At 40.1% G+C, this 21404-nt stretch overlaps 1 protein-coding gene across 9 annotated transcripts in view; it reads left to right on the top strand.

Moving 5' to 3' along the window:
* Positions 1–21404, top strand: part of NFIA (nuclear factor I A) — a 400419-nt gene that overhangs the window by 210605 nt on the left and 168410 nt on the right. Inside the window, exon 4 of one of the 9 annotated variants that reach the window (XM_055585666.1) lies at positions 1315–21397. The exons of the other annotated variants lie outside the window; for them this stretch is intronic. Within the exon in view, the coding sequence (XP_055441641.1) occupies positions 1315–1493 (179 nt within the window). The 3' untranslated portion in view covers positions 1494–21397. Of the gene's footprint in view, positions 1–1314; positions 21398–21404 lie in introns of those variants that run through there. 9 annotated transcript variants of the gene reach the window in all.

Raw genomic sequence — 21404 nt, 5'->3', positions numbered from 1 at the left:
GTGAAACAGCATAATGTGGGTTCATAGTAAGCATTCAAAGATAACTATCAGGACTCTCCAGCTAAAGCTTGGATCTGTAATGAGATACACATATTCAAAAGGAAACAAGCTGGGAGACTCGGAGTAGAAAGAGAAAGAGTGTCAGCAATAAACCAAGACTCTATAGAGATATCTTCTGTAGATACCTACCCTGTTCTGAAATGTCAGGTTTTAGTCTCTTAAATCTGTCCATAATCCCTATAGTGGCCTATCTATTTTGTTGTTTAGTTCTATTCTTCATATTCTGTTTCCCTCTCAGGAGTTGAGAACTACAGAAGTGATGCAGAATTGCTAGGGCCTTCAGAATGAATGCCCAAGAAGGTTATTTTAGAAAGAAGGGACTTCACTTAGATGTCTTTAATTTGGGCTGAATTTTTCCGTGGCACAAACCACATAGAATCTCTCTTATTAAAAACTATAAGCTGTTGATGGGCGGAATTCATGACCAGTTGCAGATGCTTTGAACATGACACATACCTAGTATTTATTAAAATTAATAGGTAGACAAATAAACTGTCATTGTCCCCAAATGGTTTTTGAGTATTTGCTCGTTATTGATTTACCAAGGGGGAAAAAAAACAAACCCTGGAGAAGTTGAAAATCTAATTTGAGAATGGGGGAAACTTCTGCAGTGGTACATAGTTTTTGAGTATTTGCTCACTGTTGATTTACCAAGAGGTTTTTAAGAAAAAATAAAAACCCTGAAGAAGTTGAAATGTAATTTGGTTGTGGGGGAAAGTTGTATAGATGTACATGTATGACAAATAGACATACATACACAGATATGACTAATAGTGCTGGGAAGCCAAAGCTCGGGGCTCTTCTAATGGACAGAGTAGATCAAGTTGTAACTCCACCCTCACCCCACCCTAATGAGCAGGTGTGATCAAAGATATGAAATACCATCCTGTTCGTTTATAGTTGATGACCATAAAGAATGGAATCCGACCAAGTTTTCAACCTAACTGTTATCATTCATTTAATCCTTTTGCATGTTACAGAAATCCCCTTTCTGGTTTTTCAAGAGCTCCTGAAGGTTTAAAGCCTTATCTGTTAGACTGTGACTTAGAAGATCTACTCATACCACCTTTGTGAATTCCCAGGAGGTACTTTGGCTACTGTTAAAAAGAGTATCTGTGGCACAGAATACTTGCAGTGCTTCCTCGGTATTTACAGGGCCTGTGAACAGTCCTCCAAAGCTTGCGTTCTGTGTGGCAACAGGTCATGCATTGATGAGGGAGAGGCTCATGTGATAGCTCTCCTACTTAATTCCAGGCACACTTCTGTGGGGCCACACTGAGGCAGTGACTGAGGGAAGAGCATCGTCCAGCGCTGGCACTCTGAAAGCACACCCCCAGCGGGGACTCCCTGTGCACGCACCCTTAACTAAAACCAGAGAAGACCACGTACAGTTCCTGTGCCAGAAGAAGAAAAGCTGTGTCACATGTATTTGATTGGAGTTTGTTTTTCCTATTTACTATCTCTCATCACTTGTACAAACTGCTAAAATAATAATAATCTCATTTTAGTGGTTTTAAAAATGTGATATTTATAGCAGGAAATTAGAGCTGGTACTTAGATAATTTTCTTTAGGTTTAATCATGTTGGCTGTTCCTCATCTACCTGGTAGTTGCGTGTGTGTTGGTGGCATCAACTCTCAGGTGGGCCACTTGCCATCAGTGGAAAGCCATTAATCATGATGTTTGCCCCAGATTTTGAAAATTTCCAGTTCTATCTGCCAGTTCAAAAATCACCCTGGAGTATTGGTTGGATCTTGTGTTCATGTTCAGCATCTTTGTTTATATCCTTCACATCTTGTATCACCAAACTAGGTATTGTTGCTAAGTGTTGCTAGATGAACAGGGAATTTCAACTGTTAGTATTTCATTGGTGGGCTTCCCTGGTGGCTCAGACGGTAAAGCATCTGTCTGCAATGCAGGGGACCCGCGTTCGATCCCTGGGTCGAGAAGATCCCCTGGAGAAGGAAATGGAACCCCACTCCAGTATTCTTACCTGGAAAATCCCATGGACGGTGGAGCCTGGTAGGCTACCGTCCATGGAGTCCCAAAGAATCGAACACCACTGAGCGACTTCACTTTCACTTTCATTAGTAACTCATTTCTGTATTTTGAGTATTTCAGTACTTATGAAATAACTTCCAAGGGTATTGACTTCCTGACTTAAGATTTGTATGCAGGATTAACTCTGTAACTTGGTGGTGAGCTAAGAAATATAAATTTATATTTCTCTTTTGGACAAACATTCTTTTATCTGATAATATTTTCATTACAAAGTTCAGGCCTTCTGCTTTAACTTTTTTCTCATTACTTCCTCAAATATATGGGAGATATATTGCAGTATGATATATAATATTAGTACATAGTTGGAAGGTAAAATAAAATTCATAATTCTAAATGCTAAGAATTGTTTCTTGCTACTGAATGGACTGCTGTTTCAGGAACTATTTTGATTATTGGTCATTTTAGTTGTGTCATTTTAGGAATTTTGAAGGCAGTGCACAGCTGAACAGTTAACATTTTATTGGGAAAGCAGGAGCACTCTAGCACCATTGACTTGTAAATAAAGCTTGTCAATATTTCATAATTTGCATGACTTTCTTTTACAATTACCTAGCAACAGTTATTCTCAGCAGTGTTCTTTCCAAAAACCCTGCAGGGACAGACACAGTAGAGTGACCACCAAAATAGCAGCAATAACAGTAATGATCAATATTCTAAATATTGTAAAGGTCCCAACTCAGGGAAACATTAAAACCTAAATGCCTTCTGGTTTCCAGATCTGTGTAATTAAATTCTGACTGATGAATTTTCAGCAACGAGATGGAGCTAGTCCATCTTGTTTTAGAGACTGGGGAACTAGAATTTGGTTTAATCTAAAATGTCAGTCTGAGGCCAGGTGAATTGTGCTTTCTTAAATATTGTTAGCAAATGTGATCCATCATGGTTTGCAGGGGCTCTTTAGAAATGCCTCCAAACAAAGTAAATTCTTGAATCTTGCATTTAGAAAGATGAGGTACCAGGTGAGACTGGAGGCTTCCCCCACAGGCTTAACACAGTATGAGTACTCCAAGCTTTATTTACCACAGGATCCAGGGTAGTAAAAGAGCCTTTTCAACTGAAGAGAGGAGGAGGAAATTTGTCATTTTAAAAAAGTCGTTTACTTCTCACATTAGGGGTATTTTATTGTCTACATATACAGGTTAACTAGGTGAACAGACTTCAAGTGGTTGGCTAGTAGCCAAAATAAGGAATGGATTAGACTCCTATTCCCCTGATTTCCAAATTCTGAAAAGGACTGGCTGGGTGGTCTCTTCCAGACACAACCCTCCCTACCCCCACCCGCAACCCTGTCCCCCCAACCAGTCCCTCAGGCATAAACTGTATAGAGGAGAGAATACATAAAGGGGTGTCTTTCTGTTCCTCAAATTTGTTCTGTGTCTATAACTCGTGGTCTAGGAGAAACAACTGTTTGGATGTAACAGAATAGAAACATCAAATAGAAAAGTGATTTTAAGTGTTTGTTTATAATTTATATGGGATTGTGTACATATATCCATAGATCTCGATTCTCAAAACAGGAAGCAATGCTGTTCATATTTGAATTGGGCTCAGAAAAGAAATCAAATGAGGGGCCGCCATCAAATCACAGTGACGTGGAGAAGCTGTGGAGGATGGTGCACCTCGTGGTCAGCGGCGGTGCCATCTGCACTGCTCTCTGCTCCTTGGGTTTTTCCCTGGACAGGCCCTGATAGAACCTGTGGCAGATTTTCTCAGAAGGACCTGCAGTGCACTCCTAGTGGTCGCTTCATGTACCTCTGTCTGTCATTGAAAAGTCCACGTGGTGAATTATCAGGGAGGCGAGTTTGGGTCAGGAATAGTGTATAAGCTCTCTTTGCCACACATAATAGGGTCTGATTTGACACTTGAGGGTGAATTTGTTGATTTAAATCCTGTATATCATTTTGGGGAAAGAATTATCCATTTGTGGATCATATTAGTAAACTGAATGCAATATAAATAATTTATTTGGGGATTTGGAGCCGCTAATCCAGATTGATTAGTTGTCTGCTAGAAAAATTCATGTGGCCACAAGGACTTTTGGCACCTTTTCCCTCTCCAGCTTCCTCATTCTTTTTCTCTTCTTCAGGTTTCACTCAGCTCCAGGCAACTCTGTTCCCTTGGCATTGCCTAGTTAAGGAAATCTACTAGGATAGTGCAAATTGCAAATCGAGGTGGGGGGAGGGGTAGTGTTTACAGCAGATTACTCTGCTACTTCTCAGTTGTTAAGTTCTATACTTCGTTGATTTTAACCCAAGGAGAACAGGGGAGTCTCATATGCCTTATCCACAGGCATCATATGGCGAATATCCAAAGAGAGAAGTATAAAGGATGTGGTGGTGAATCCTAGCAAAACAGGAATAGATTTCCAACAATCTCTCCATGAAGGAAAGTCAGTGTTTTCTTAGATCTCTGTAGGTATTTTGCAACCAGAGAGCTTCTCAGCAAGCTGAATTTGTAAACTCAAGAGATGAACAAATAGAAGCCAAATCACAGCTTCTGAATAGGTGGGATTAGCAAAGGAGAGCTGCCATTATAAGCCTGACACCGAGCATCTGCTAAGGAGAAATCAGTTGTCCAAGCCACTTAAAGACCTGCACCTCAATTTTCTTATAAGTCATCTGCTTGCTCAGTCCCTCAGTCATGTCCAACTCTTTGCCACCCAATGGAATGCTGCCAATCAGGCTCCTCTGTCCATGGGATTCTCCAGGCAAGAATATTGGAGTGAGTTGCCATTCCCTTTTCCAGGGGGTCTTCCCAACCCAGGGATCGAATCTGTATCTCTTTTGTTTCCTGCATTGGCAGGCAGATTCTTTACCACTGAGCCACCTGGGGAGCCCAGATAGTTATTAAGAATCTGCTGGGTACATTGGACTATATACTAGATGCATTGAGGGACTACAGAGATGGATCAGACTTCCTGTGCTGGAGGACCTGGTAATCTAGTAAGGGGAAAAAGGCTGCATTCATTCTTTCAGCAAATATTTATCAGATGTATTCTCAGAACCAGATTTACTGAGTAAAACAGGTAACATCTCTGCTGGAAGAAAACACACATAATATAACAAGTGATGTTAAATATTATGAAGAAAAACAAAGCTAGATAAAGAAAAACGGGGCTTTCTAGGTGACACTAGAGGTAAAGAACCCCCTGCCAGTGCAGGAGACAAAAGAGATATGGTTCCATCCCTGGGACAGGAAGATCACCTGGAGGAAAACATGGCAGTCCACTCCTGTATTTTTGTCTGGAGAATCCAATGGACAGTGGAGCCTGGGGGGCTACAGAGTTGGACAGGACTGAAGTGACTTAGCACGCATGTACACACAAGGGCTAAAGAGTGGAGTATAGGGCACTATTTTACAGAAGGTAGTCAGGGAAGGCCTTTTGGACCTGTTGACTTTTAAGCTAAGACTTGATAGTAAAGACGAGAACTAAGCAGATATTTGGGACTTCTCTTCTAGAAAGAGGGAACGGTAAATGGAAACACCCAGAGGCATGTTGGAGGAACAGTCAGGGTTTGGGTGGCTTGTGGTACATAAGTGAAAGAAGAGCAGTTGGCAACAGGGCTAGCAGGAAGCCAAATTATGTTGAACTTTGTTGGCCAAGGAAAGACATAGCAAATACTTGATAAACTATAATATGCTTGACAAAGGAACGCACATACCAAATCCATTCATTTCTTGATGTGGTGGCTATGCCCTGAGCCCTTGCGCTGTGTTAGATACTTAATGTTGAGTGGTGAACAAAGCAAAAAGGCCTAATTCATAGCATTGTCAAAGGAGACTGTCGTCTGCCATGGCAGTATCTTTTAGTATCCCGAAAGGGTTTCCCTTATGCATACGTTACTGAAAACAGAGTCACTTGCATAGGATATTTGGCTTCACATACTCTCTCATGCAAACAATTCTTTTTTTTTTTTTTTTTTCATTTAATGGAGATCTAAATCTGTGGGGCTGCAGTTTAACCCTTATCTCAGGACTCTGTTTAGATTGTAAATCCTCAGGTCTCAAGTCCATGACCACGAAGCTTGATATTTTTTCCTCCCAATTGTTGCTAGATTTAGCAAATAAAAACACAAGATACCAAGTTAAATTTGCTTTGCAGAACCACAACAAATAATTATTTTAGTATTACATGGGCTCTATTTATTACAAAAAAGGACTTGTTTATCTAAACCAAGTCACGTATTTTATCTGGCCACCAGTCCTAGTTCTCGGCACGCTCCCATGGAGGTTTCACGGGCAGCAGTAAAAGCAGTACTAGAAAAGGTTCAATTAGTCTGTGATGATTTCAGTGATCACAAAGGGTCAAACCACTGGAGTTTAACCTGCTGGAAATGAGACCTGAGAAGAGTATCGCGAAGTTCTAATGACTCAACTGCTTAAATTCCATTCATTCTGCATCTGCTGGTAGCCCAGTCGTTGTCTTGGAACAATAAGCCACTTGTGCGGCATAGTCAGTAGGTACAATACTGTAGTTGAGAGCCATTCAACCCATCCAGGTCAGTGTGTAAGTTTAATTAGTGGAACTGTAATTGAGTAAGGCATAGGGACATCATGTGAGTCACTTCTTCAAAGGAAGTATATCTTGTCGCAAGTCCTAGTTATTGGCAGACTGTTTGCCTCATGAAAGATGGTGAAAGTAGAAAATCAGTCAAATCACACAGCACTGGAAAAGTCCACATTCAAAAGTAACGTAGAGAAAAGACCTTTAGGTTGACTTGAAAGTAGACGGTGCTATTTTCTTTATGCTCTACAGGAATCTAAATATATATTATGTTCTCATTTAAGGTTGTTTCACTAGCTGTGACAAAACATGTTTGAATGTGTTATAAGAACATGATGTGGTCTTTGTACCCTCCAACTTAAAGAAAGGATAATGTCCACAGATTCAAGGAAAGCACTTTTGGAAATGAGGGCTAAACGGTGTTGGGCTTTGGAGCCAGGTAATGACAAAAATAATGAATTTGCTGGCAACAGTCATGCTATTGATAATAGCTCACATTTGTTGTGGGTTTTCCAAGTGCTGGTGTGGTAGTTAGGTCTCCCAAGAAGAACATGCCCTTACAGAATTAGATGGGAATGGATTTTGGGGGCTAAAATCTTTGAGCTATAAAGGGAGGGAGCCAGGTTGGCTGCAGAGGCTTCAGACTGCAATACTGATCTGATACCTGTGAGAGGAGAGAGGAAAGGAATGAGGATTGGAGAGGAAGAATCCTAGATGTGAGGGAGCTTCGAAGAAAAGTTTTGTACAGGCCAGTGGAAAGTCTTTGAGCCAGTCACTTGTTATAAAGTTTATTTTGTCTTCCCATAGGAACCAGTCTGCGTTAGTATCCTCTTTAATCATTTGCTGGGAGCCTGGAGGAAGCTCTCTGGAACAAACATGGTAGTAAATCCAGAGGGGAGTGATTGGAGTTGTCAGGCAGTGGTGCTTCTTGTCACATGTGATGTGAGCGGCTCATTCTTAGGGCCACCACAGCAAGGCACTGTGCCAAGAGTTCTAGATTCATGATCTTATTTCACTCTAATACAGCCCTTGGAGATTGGTATTATTAGTGTACCCATTTTACAGATGAGGAAACTGAGACACAAAAGAATTTAGGTGGCTTTCCCACAGTTAAGAAGGCAGAAAGGGTACTCACAGGACAGAGTTTTCATACTTACATGTCAGAAGCTAATTGCTTAACCATGACCTTGCATTATAGAAAGAACAGTATTCAAACTCTGGTCCTGTAACTTATTGATGACGTAAATTTGGGCAAACTCTTGGACTTGTGTTTTCTCATTTATAAGGTGGGATGCCATCACCTCCTCAGGAAGTGTATGTTAGTTGCTGTTTTGTTTTGAGCTTAAGTGGTGTTCGTTCCTTTCCTTCCCCATGTTGTTCGCTCCTTTAGGATGGGCATCTCATACTCTTAGGTATCTGCCTCAGCCTTACTCAGGCACCCACAGGCTTAATTAATCCTGGGAACTAAAAGGACTGTTTCTATGCAGATTATGTATATGGATATATCTCTGTGGATGTGTGTATGTATAAATTGCCCAGAACTTGCAGTGATTCATAGGAGATACACAATAAAGGGTAGTCTACCTTTCTTTCATCCACCTCTTTGCTTCATGGAAACAAACTCTGTGCTAGATGGCAATCTGGAATGTGTCGTTTTCTTGTTTTTAATTTTGGGGGCAAAATTACATTCTTTTGGAAAAATTATGTTCTTATTTTTCATATGAACATTTTTACTCTTTTTCCTACAATCTCAAGCACTATTCTTATATGGGTCAAGAGTGAAGATTTTTAAACAATGGACTGAATTTTCATTTGATTTTTGTGCTGAAGGTGGAGTGTATAAAAGTAGTTGTAAGGTGTTTATACCAGATGCCATTGTATTTGTTGGATGGCGTAAAACAATTATGACTGCCAATAAATTTGAAAGTATTTCACTTGGAAAAGATGTAGGAATGTAGTTTTATTGAAAACATAAAAATAAGGAGTTTATTTCCACTCCCCATTTTTGTGCAGGACAATAGAAATTTGTACATCATCCCTTTGATTTTAGATTTCTGAATTATTTAAAAGAATTGGTTAATTCTCCATTTCAAGTGAGTAAGACAAAGTTCATTAGGATATCTGATTCCTAGCATGTCCCCCATTCACAGATCATGTTAACTCCTTAGAGAGGTTTATCTTTTAAAATTGCAAATGCTGTCCAAACTGAAAGCTTTTCAATTTAATGCCTTCTTACAGTTTGGGACTGTAAGTAAGATCTTTAATACAGAGAAGGGATGAGTCACCTTGTCAGAGCATCAGTCAGTTCTAAAGGTAGCAGTGCTCAGGACATGGATGTGTAGTGAGTTCTAGTAGATTTGCATATTGCTCTCATGAAAGATATATAAGTAAAATTCAACAGGCGCCAGCAGTGTTCCTGACCAGTGGTTACCGACTGGTGGTTCTTGAATGGAGTAAAAGAAAAAAAATCTTAAAAGAAATTGTGTATTTTTCCCTAGATAATAAGATGCATAGGCTGACAATTTTTGCTTTTGACTTTGTGAGTTCACTGGTCATATAACACAGAGAGAGACCTGTTTGGCAGTTGTAGTTTGAATTCATCTAATAAAAGATGGAAGAGAGATAAATGATCCAGTATTTAGTAAAGATGGTAAGTTAAATACTTTGAGAGATAGGCTCCATGAGAGGGAAAATATTTTAAGATGTCTTTAACAGTGAAAAGATACAGAAGTCTCTGTGGTAGACCAGTAGTTAATAATAGCCTTTAACTTTCCCTTTGGAAGGAGAGGGGAAAAGAGAAAAGCAGGTACCAGGAAGAGCCAATAAAGAGGAGTTGTGCCCAGGGCTGCTCATCATCTCCATAATGCATCCTTTTATTCATCTCAACAGATATTATTAAACTCACTTCTGTCTAAGCAGAATTGATAGTAAGGGCCACGGGAAAAAGCCTCTCAAAGTAAGAGACTTGGGTAGCACTTCTCTATATAAATTGACCCAGGACATCATACCTTCAGAATACAGTAGCTTAACAAAGTTTGGGTCGCCTAATCATACATTGTTGTGTTGGGCATTTGTGTTCTGGGTTCAGAGCTCTTCCTTTGTGGATTCTGTGCATCAATAGGAGTGGTGAGAAAACTGACCTCAGTAGAATAATAGTGTGTACTAGGCACTTTAAATTGTTGCACTGTGTTGTCTTAATTTGACCTAATCTAAGACCTAGAGGATGAGGTTCGGGGAGGCTGAGGCACAGATTCATGGTCAACAGCTAGTGAGTGGCAGAGGAAGTGCTGCTTCGCTTTTCTGGGGAAGGCTCTGGCATTGTACAAAGCAGTGAGGTGCTTTGAAATGTCTTGGAATGCTTTACACTCAGCAGTGATAATAATCTCAAATAATTTGTATTATTAGTACAATAATTGTATTATTTCAATGTGTTTTCCCTATGTCCTGCCCCTTCTTCCCAGGGAAATGGCAAACATGAGGTTAGAGAATGACGGTGGTGGTGATATACCTATGATGGGACAGTGGTGGTTAATCAGTTAAAACTAGACAATCTCGTCACTTGTTTCAGCTGAACATCAGCTAATGTAAAGAGTAATATATCACAATATGCTTAAAATTAAACCAATAAGAAAGATTTGCAGAATTCCGCATTTCCCTAGGGATAATGTTATATACCATGGGTCACATGTGACAATCTGACATAGGTACCAAGTGAGGGAGATGGCATTATTAATAACAAATGCGTCATTATTTTTTAGAAGATGCAAAATAAAGATAAATAGAAGCCCTAATGTTTACTTCCGGTCTCCGTAATACGTATTTTGAGGACATTGCTATTCTAGATGATGTAGAATAGACTACCCTTGGGGGAAGAAATCAATGTTTGCAGGAAAGAATTCTGTTCCAAACATAGTATCTGGCAATCAAATAAATATTTTGGGGTGAATGATGAGTGAACAAATGAGTGAATGCATGGATCTTGCCTTCGGGAGCTTAAAGTTTTTCCCACTCCCATCCCTATCTTGCCCCTTCCCACATTCCTCTCCCCGCTGATAACCGCTAGTTTGTCCTCTGTACCCTTGAAAAAGTCTTTTTCTCAAACTGAGATATAGTTGACGTATAACATCTTGCATGTTTGAAGCTGGTTTGATACCTTTACACTGCAATAGGATTGCCATTGTAGCATTAGGTGACACGTCTATGGCATTACACAGTTATCATTTTCCAGTGCGGGGAACAATTAGGATCCAGTCTCTTAGCAAGTCGAATGTGCATGATATTAGTATTGTTGTCTGTAATCACCATACTGTGTATTAGAGCTCCTGACTTACTTATCCACTAGTTATATATGCACCCTGAAGTAACGTCTCTTGCATTTTCCCACCCCTAGTCCCTGATAACCACCATTTTAGGAGTTCAAAGTCTTTTCAGGGAAATATATATTTAAAAGTAATTCCACCCCTTTCCAATTCATCTTTTCTTAGTCATCTGTATATTTATTATTCATAGTGTGTTGCTACTCCTTGTGTTAGGCAATGGGAATATAAAGATAAATGAGGTGCAGCCCAGTGTTCATCAAACATATATTCTAATAAGGAAGATGACTATTTAAATAAATAGTTGCCATGAATTTTGACTGATCTCCTGAAGGTATTTAGGGTCCGTGATGAAAATGGGTACAAATGATAAAAGCTATGCAAGAAGCAGCAATAGTTAAGCTATAGGTGTTCATACAAGAGCTTTATTAAACATTTGACCTAAATACTGAAATGTATGTTCCTAGATATTACCTGTGGCTTTCTTGCCCCTTAGAATGAGCTCAAACCTCCATTCCACACAAATACTGAAATGTATGTATGTTCCTAGATATTGCCTATAACTTTCTTGCACCTTAGAATGAGCTCAAACCTCCACTCCACACTCTGAAACAATCTGAACCTCACCCAGTGTTTCTGCTTGTTTCTGGGAGGGCTTTCAGGCTAAGGTCCCTTCTGGTTCTCGGTTCCTACACCTGCAGTTAGTTTAAGTGATAGGTCTTTTTTCAAGCTGTACAACGCCCTCTCCCATGGCCTGTGCCCTAGATGTTGGGATGAGCCTTTTCTCCATAATTCTGTTCTGTGCACACATAGAACTTATCTGAGTTGCTGAGGTTGGTGGAGTTGTATGGTAATGGAGTGGGGGCGAGAGCTCTCAGAATACACAAGCCACTTCATACTGATTTTACACACTCTGCTCCTCAAAACACGGGGCGGCTGTGCCATGTTGCCATTGCCCTCTCTTTCTCCCTTACCCTCTCCTCTCTGAGCTGCCTCTTGTTCTTGGTAGTGGCTTAGTCACTAAGTTGGGTCCCTCTCTTGCGACCCTATGGACTACAGCCTGTCAGGCTCCTCTGTCCATGGAATTCTCCAGGCAAAAATACTGGAGTGGGTTGCCATTTCCTTCTCTAGGAGATCTTCCCGACCCAGGGATCGAGCTTGGGTCTCCTTGCATTGCGGGCGGATTCTTTACAAACTGAGTCACCAGCGAAACCCTTCTTGTTTTTGTTTAGTTCTAAATGCAGAGGAGTTTCACTGTATCTAATTTCCTTGAATTTTACAATCTGATGTTCTTAGAGGGTCTCCTTTGTTAATAAGAAATGTACCACCAATATATTTTCCTAATCAAAGAATGCTAGTGCTCTTGATAATAAATGGGATTCTCAGCTTCTGTATATGTGAAAGAAAAGATATAGCATCCTTATTAAGCAAAGAGAACATTTGATCCACCATGTAAGGCTCAATTTGACTAAGGCGTTGTGTGTCTGAACAGTTTTTAATAACGATAGTCATATCATGTTTAATTCTTGGATGGCCAGTCATCCAACATGTTTCCCTTGGAGTGAAGCTTGCTGACTTCCTGGCTGACAGATAGAAAGCATCCGTAAATGAGAGACAGAGACAAAATTAAAATGTGACTTCTTTGGCATCCACCTTTCGAACCTAGGCCTTCCCCCACTTTACTCTAATTCAATTTAGGAGATGTTGGATGGAAACTAATACAGTTAAAAAGAACTTCATGTAATCTCACTAACATTCTTAGAACATGATGCTCAAGGTTTTCTGGTCAAGGATATTTGCATTTGCATTTATAGAACAGTTAGAGGCAGAATTCTGTGCGTGTGAAAAGTCCTTGCTCTGAGAATGACATTTCCAAGCTGTCAAAAATCTGATGCACTCAAAGCTAAACCCCAAATTGCCTTTTATTCTGTAAATATTGAAGAAAGGGCTTAGCATGGCACCACTGAACTTGCTAGCCAAGGAACTAGCCTACTGGGTTGGAATCAGAAAAAGGCTCTTTGTTGAGTTTAAATTGTCACAGAATTCAAGCTTGAAGGATGCAGTGAGAAAGTATTACAAGCAGTCATAGGCCCATGTTTTCCTGCGGGCCACTCAGCCCCTTAACACTATTTTCTGGTGCGTCATTGGGGATGTAAGAAAATTGCATGAATCTACGTTGTTTGACTGTTCTTATCTCTAACATCTACAGTGAACCACAGAGATATTCACACTAAACCTTCACGCATTGTTCATCTAGTCAACCAATATTTATTTATTAAACATCTGCTGGATGCCTGACACTGTTCCAAGCATTAGTTACAGGGCTGATGAAGCCCAGAGAAGTAAAGAGATGTGCCTGAGATAACACATGAATTAGCAGTAGACCCGAGACCCTGAATATTATGTCCCCTATCAAAAATTCTTTCTACTCTATTATCACTCTGCCTTGCTTAGGCTTCTCCTTCTCCCCGCCGCCCCCCAAATAGACTGAAGTCCAATAGTTAGTTGAAAGGCTATCGAAATTGTTCTCTTCACTTTCCAAGTTGTAAAGTTTATTTGAGAGTCATTCATTCAGATTTTCGAATCATATTATGGCAATTTTCACATCTCACTTGTTTATGTGCTTCTGGGAATAACGTCTGCAAAGGCCAGCCTCATTATAAAGTAGATTGTAAACCCCATGAAGGCAGGGACTGTTTGACCCTGATCATCCACCATTTTTTCTTTAGTGCAGAGCCTACCATCCAGTGTGCGTGTGGATGAATACCAGTTGTAAGTGCAGAACTGAATGACTCTCTCCGATGCCTTAGGGTACTGCTCTTGTCTGGCATGGTGTGCCTGCAGCACAAGCTCTCCAGAGAAGTCTGGTGCTGGGAAGGTGATAGATGACTTGATCTGCATTTGGTGGGCCTCCGCTTAGCCCTGCGCAGTTCCCAGCCCATTTCCTCCTGTTTCAGAGCCTTGATGGTCATCAAGCAACTTGCAGCTGTGCTTGCTGGATTGTGGTGGGAGCCTCTGGGGTTGGCGGTCCGCGGACACAGCAAGGTGCTTTTGTGGAGAGTTTGCTGCCGGTCGGGGAGGAGCGGTTTTCCCTGGGACTTGGCTGGGGCTGTGCATCTGCCGGTCCGCTCTGTTCCCCACCACTGCCATCCTCACCTGCCCGCAGCCGTCAGCTTCCCACACTCTGAAGGAAAATCTTGTGTGAGGCCGAGCTGGGTGTAGCTTGTCGCAGTGTGAGACAAATGGCGTGTCGCCTGGCCAAGCTGACTTTGACATGAAGGGATCTTTGCAATGGGAGATTGAGCAGAGCAAAGGAAGACAAGAATAAGATGGAATAAGCAAGTACATGTATGACAAGAAAGGCCAGTTCATGGGATTTTAAGAAGCATCTTAAACTATACTTTATGGAGAAGCATAAATATAAGACCTGGTCTCTCTCTTGTTCACTCTTCTTTTCCTATAGGGTAAAGAGCAAGCATGAAATTTGAAGGAGTGATGAGCTTGACAGTTCTTCCTAGTAGAGGAAGCTGGGTTTTGGGAGGAAAAATCCAATCTTCTGATTTGAGCTTTGACAGGTGCATGGGTGCAAGAGGGATGGGACACCCCTAATTTTGTCACCTTCCTGGCTGTGAAATGTTTTTGAAAACATTTGCATGTGGACTTTCCCACTTCTGAACTGACCCTGGAAATGTACTTAAGCTTTTGTGTCTCAGCTTCCTCATCTGTGAAATGGAAACAGGTGATTCTTGCCTTTCTTCTCTCCCAAGGCTTTAGTAAAAGTATAATCAGATGATGTATCTGAAAGCACTTTATAAGCAATCAAGCCATGTATAATACAATGAGCTGTTGTAATAACTTCAGGTCATCAGGAATTTCTTCATTTCCTTCCTTGATCCCCTGGAAAATGCTAGGAGGCTACTGAGTATATTTCATATTTTTTTCCTCTCAGTCCGGCAGTGCTCAGTTTCAAGTAAATATGGTTTTAAAGCTGCTGCATGGGGAATGAATGTGCCTCTCCGTGGGGAGTGTATTCTACTATTTGGCACATGGCTTCCCCCCACCCCCCATACCTACAGAAAGATATTCTGTCTGCATCTATTGTGGCACCACTTTTACCGGTACTATTCTGAATGAAGTTGGAATTCTAACATTTTGAACATCATTTTTAAAAAGGTAAACATCCAAATTTACCTCAAAAAGCCCTAACAAACAGATACGTGAAGCCCACAGTTTCTGATGATATTCCAGCTGGTCCAGAATGCATCGAAGGCACCTTCAGACTGTGTCAATATATCAGTGTTTGATTTCAAATTGACTCAGGTTTATTGTCTTAAGCTCCCTTGAATCCCCAGTCCCTTTTCTTATTTGCATTGAGTATATTCTAAAAGTGCGTCTACACTTTTAGTTGGCTTTTGCTTAAACTTTTCTTTTTCTGAAACAATCAGGTCAGAGACAAAATAGGCTCTAACTCTGTGTATTTGTTGTTTTGGCGAATCGTGAGCGTTACAGGGATATAGTTGTTTCCAGTAATTCCTATGTGTATTTACTGATCTTAAGAGGAAATATTAGCATCCTTTTTCTTAAGCCACTGGTCTGAAAGATTGGTAAAGCAGAGACTTGAAATTCTCTGACAAATTATCTCTAAGGTTCAGAAAGAAATTTTAAGCATCTTCTAATTCCAACTTTATCTCTGCCTTCAAGCCTCCATTTCTACCCACTAATAATCCCTGACTACCAGATACTTGTGTCTTCAAGATATCAAAGTTTGTTTTAAAAAAGAAAATATTAATAAGTTTCATAGAAGAAAATATCCAGTATGTATTGGGAGCACTGTGGTACATTTTTTGTTTTCATGCATTTTCCTGGTTGAGCCAAATTCTCTCACCACACCTTCTCAGAAAAGTCTACAACTCATCCCATATAGAAGTACAGCAGAACAAGCAAGGTTTAGTCATTGCCAAGACCTTTTTTGTTTTTTGGGGTTTTTTTTGCTTTGTGGTACCTGCTGAGGAGGCTCTTACTTATACTCTGACAAATATGACATAAATTGGTGGAGAAGAGCTTCCTTTGTTAAATGGTTCATTCATTTCACTGGCCTGATGTAAGTTATATGAACCACAATGAATCACAACAATTACTAGTTTAATTCCTTTTTTACCCTGGATTCATTTAAAAGGTTTGCTCTCTAAATATAGGACCTGTAGATAAAAGGTTTCTTTAAAAATCACTCTCTTTTCAAGATGTTTTCATTAGTTGGTATTCATTTAAGTGGGTTCTACTCTGCATACCATTAAAGGCGTGTGTAAATGTTTTTATTGGTTTCTTCCCTATCTTCCACTTTTGTATTTCCTCCGTAAGAGGCAATGCCATTAACCTTAGCAATGCTGAGTGTGATTGTCTTTCGATCAGCCCCATCATTGCAAACCACTGATCCATAGCTTACATTACTTAAACCACTGGTTCCTAAACAGAAAAAGAGCCCCATTACCTTCCTGGGAATGGTGATAGGCTGTCTGAAAAATCCTTTCAAAAAGAAGAGTGAGCAAAAATACTCCCTGGTTCCTTTGGGAATAGTCCTTTCTTTGATAGAAGTGTTTATAGTAGTGGAACCTAAGTTTCCTATTTTAACTACACATGAAACATTTATTGAGTCCCTGTTATGTTCAGGGTGCTTTTTTGGACACACAGGTGATGCCAAGGTTTTTGGATGCAGTCCTTTAAGAGATGTACTTTTTTTCCTCCCAGTGATAGACATGTATACTCCTAATAATAACACAAGATAAATATGCAAAGTGCTCTAAGAGGGAAGCAGACAAAGTGCTCAGCAGACATAGGCGAGAGAATGCTTGAATTCAGATTTTAGAGACAAGGAGTGGTAAGTTAGATTTCACCCAGCAGAGAAGAAAAGTGAGGAGGAAGAAGGAAGAGGCATGTTCAGATCAGTGAAATAGCCGCCAGAGTCACTGTGTGGTCTGAATGTTTATGGTGAACTTTGAAAATAGCCATCATCTGGTATGACTTGTGCAAGGTGAAATGAGCGGCAACAGAAGGCAAAGTGTCTACGGGGATGACTAGCCTCCCCTTTGAGGTTCTCCCTGTGGGGGAAACCAAATATGCTATCATTTCACATATCTTGGAGGGCTTACTGTCTTCAGAATTTGGCTTAAGCCCACCCCATCACTCAACTAGCCAGAGTGCTGGAGAAGGCATTGAATTAAGAACTCAGAAAACTGTGCTCCATTCCTGGTTGAGCCATTAGTTAGCTAAACTCCTGGATAAGTAACTGTTCTCTGAGCCTTGGTTTACTCTTCTACAAAGAGGAGGTAACAATACCTTCCTCATAGTTGTTAAGAGTCTTAAATGAGATAATTCATAGAAGATTCTTTGCATAGTGCTTGGTATATATCCAGTGCTCAAAAAATGGGATCCATTAATTTAAAATGATATTTCCATACCTCATTACCCTTCTTAAATGAATTGAACTTTCTTTTGTGCTCAGTCATGGCTGACTCTTTGTGACCTCATGGACTGTAGCCTACCAGGCTCCTCTGTCCTTGGAATTTTCCAGGCCAGAATACTAGAATGGGTTGCCATTTCCTTCTCCAGGAACTTTCTTTTAGTTATTGATAACTTACAACATACTGGGGAAAGCCCTCTGTTCAACATGGCTGCATTAATTTGGAAATAAGATCCAGTTTATTTTCTCCACAATAAAAATCACTCTAAAAACGTGCTCACTTGTATTTATAGAGCAGGTATTTTGAGCATTTTGAGACCTGAAGCTTATGAAATTGTAGTTTCATGCATATCTAAAATAATCGTGTGTGTGCCAAGTCACTTGAGTCGTATCCGACTCTGTGCAACTCCTGGACTGTAGCCCGCTGTGCTCCTCTGGCCATAGGATTCTCCAGGCAAGAATACTGGAGTGGGTTGCCATGCCCTCCTCCAGGGATCTTCCCGACTCAGGGATTAAACCCATGTGTCTCTTATATCTCCTGCATTGGCAGGCAGGTTCTTTACTATTAACGCTACTTGCTGTTGCTGCGTCGCTTCAGTCGTGTCCGACTCTATGCGACCCCAGAGACGGCAGCCCACCAGGCTCCTCCGTCCTGGGATTCCCCAGGCAAGAACACTGGAGTGGGCTGCCATTTCCTTCTCCAATGCATGAGAGTGAAAAGCGAAAGTGAAGTTGTTCAGTCGTGTCCGACTCTTCGCAACCCCATGGACTGCAGTCCTCCAGGCTCCTGCGTCCATGGGAGTTTCCAGGCAAGAGTACTGAAGTGGGTTGCCATTGCCTTCTCTGCTACTTGGGAAGCCCAAAATAATCATATAATAGAACTTTCCCCATTGCTTGACACTAGCTCCTTAGTGTCCCAGTGAGTTTACAGAAGCCAAGAGAAGATGGTCTTCTCTAGGTACATACTAAGTGGTGAAGTTTTCCTTTTCTTACACATCCCCATCATGTCAAAAGTCTCAAAAGATCCCTCCAATCACTGTTAGCATTTACTGCTGTTACATCAGTTTTGTGTCTTGATCTTTTCATTGACTAGTATTGTACTTTCCTTTCCTCTGAACTTTGAAAGACACAAGTGTTTGAAAGATTGATCTTGTCTGTTTGAAGCTGTGGAGAAGAGAATTTTAATTTACGTTCCCCAAATGGGGCCACTGTGTCTTTAATTTTTCTTTTTAATTTAATCTCTATGTCTATGCAAGAAAAGTTTTCACTTAAAGCACGACCTTTAATGAAAGCATTTTTGTTAAAGGGAAATCTTAATGGAGAGAACTATAGATAACAAATTTGAAGAAAATGTCTGGCAACACAGACTTCTGCAAGTTTGAAGCTCTTGGTGAAATCTCAAACAGTCGGAATGGAAAATTACCCAGTCTGTTTCCTCAAGATAGACTTGTTTGTACAGCTACTCAAAGTTTAAATGGCAGAACAGTAGGCACACACGCTGTACTTATAAGCTGTGTTTGTATTACAATGCTGTGTTTTTAACCTCTTTTTAGTTTGGAACACAAGCTGGCTAATGTCTTAGTTCTTTGCTTCCTGGATTATTAGTGAATAGCATGGTTGTATTTAATAACCAGAAGGAAAGGAACAAACCAGCAAATAACTTCACTGAGATTATATTTCTCTCTTATCCTAATGGATGAGAGTTTTTACTTCAGTTGCATATGAAGACTACTTTAAAATTAAATATTGAGTCCCACTCTCGGGAGATCAAAGAGTCTTCAAATATCTGAGGACTCTTAAGTATATCCTTATTTTGTAGAGTCCTGTTAAAAGTCTGGGACTTACAAAAAATTTGAATCAATGAGCAGGCTATCTTCACATGTTTCAGCATTCTTAGCAGAAATGTACAGCTCACCTCTGATGATCATGTTTTATAAGCTGTGGATAATAGCAATGATTGCCAGCATTTGTATTATACCTTGGAGTTTTACAAAACAGCTTCCTTTGCATTATTTCATGGGATATCTTGTGGGGCTTCTTCTAAGTATAATTACATGATATTCAAATAGATCTAAACCCATTTCACTAGAGTCTGAATAAAGTATATTGAATTTTTAAGAAGTGTCACTTGTCTGAAATTTTTGAGAATTATGCATTTTAGAAATTAGACTCCAAGAACTCTAAATCCACATTTGTAAAATAAGAGTACAGAAAATGCCATTAAAATGTGATATAACTATTTCTATAGATTAGTAGATAGCCCACAGAGATTTGTTGTACTTGTTAAAATAATTCTTTACAATGAATAATCCGGTGCCGCTAATTTTATTTCTGTTTCATGTAATAGTTCTTTTTCATGAAAATATACTATAAAATTGTTACCTTTGCAGATAAGTGTGGGTATATAATTTGTGATTGTGTATATATTTACCAAGTTGGCCAAAATGTTTGGGTTTTTCCATAACGATGTTATGCAAAAGCCAAATGAACTTTTTGACTAACCTAACATAATTTCATTTGTATATACATGAACTTCCATTTTATAAAGATTGGAAGGCTTATTTACAAAGAAAACAGTAAAGTGGAAAATATAAGCAAGTAAAAAAATGAAGACTGGGAAATACATAAATTAAGGTAGAAAGATAATTAAATTTGAAAAAGATTCTATTCGGCTGTTCTACATTGTTAATAGTGCTGAGCCATAAGCTTGTTTCTAAACTTCCTGGCAGCCAAAGGAAAAAGAGAAATACCCGTGATTAATTATGTGATTCTCATTACCTATGAGATGATGCATATCCATTCCTCAAGGGAAGAAAGATTTTCATGGCTCTTAGTTGTAGTATTTTTCATGTGGAATTTCAGCAGGAGGACTCAGGGGATAAAGGGACATTCAGTGTTAGGGACGTGGATGCAATAGAGGATTTGATAAAATAGCTTCTTTTAGGGTCCACTAACTAGAAGCTGAGAAACTAATGCAAATGTCTAAGTTAATGAAAATTATTCGGGATAATCCATGATGAAACCTGCTTCTAATCTATCAGAAAATTTGCAAAAGCTAGAGAAATTGACATTGTGATCTTTACAAAATCTATGGCAATAGGTAGATCTCATTGTCTTCACATGGTTTTAAATGTTTCTCATGGCTAGGCACTTGGTTCACTGATGTGTTTTAAGAACTGATAATTGCTTAAAGGGGGCTACCCTGGTGGCTCAGATGGTAAAGAAACTGCCAGCGTGCAGGAGACCCGGGTTTGATCCCTGGATCAGGAAGATCCCCTGGAGAAGGGAATGTCTACCCACTCCAGTATTCTTGGCTGGAGAATTCCATGGACAAAGTGCTTAAGCACTGAATCATTATACTTCACAGAGTAAACAAGCAGAGTCTGCCTCTCAAGGTGGAAACTGTGGCTCCTTAACATGATGGTTGCCAGGATGTCCGGAAAATAGATATTTGCCCTTGTGATTATTTTTTAAGTATTTAAAAAAATTCTCAAGTCTTTCCCCAATTGCTTGAAGATTCTTTTAGCAGTGGATCATGTCTATTGTTGGTTAAAGGGAACCAGACCTCTGAATGCAAAGCCTTTTGAGAGAGAGAGTGAGCACACACTGATTTAATTCTCCTCCAAATAGAAATGATTGATATCAGATTCTTGTCTGAAAGCACTTTCCCTGAGTGGAAAGAACTCTGGGTTCTTCAGGGGAAGTGACGGTAGGTTCTGTCCGAGCCAGGTCACCTCCAAAAGCCCGTGCCAGGGCCTCTTGGTAAGGTGTGTGTTGGCAGAACGCAGTCACCGCCGGCCTGGTGACCTTGCATGTGTGTCTCATCCAGACCCCTCGCTGAGAGAGAACTTCTCCACTTAAAATATTACGTGCACACACTACTGTTGCTTAGGACTCAAAGGGTTATTTAAACATGGGATAAAGTGGTAGGTGTGAAGGTGTGTGTTTTGACAACAGTGGCTTCTTCTTGCAGATCAGATTTTCTTCTGACCCTGTTCATTCATTGC

This window comes from Bubalus kerabau, chromosome 6 (assembly GCF_029407905.1).
Source record: "Bubalus kerabau isolate K-KA32 ecotype Philippines breed swamp buffalo chromosome 6, PCC_UOA_SB_1v2, whole genome shotgun sequence".
NCBI lineage: Eukaryota > Metazoa > Chordata > Mammalia > Artiodactyla > Bovidae > Bubalus > Bubalus kerabau.
This window is presented reverse-complemented; position numbering and strand designations above follow the sequence as displayed.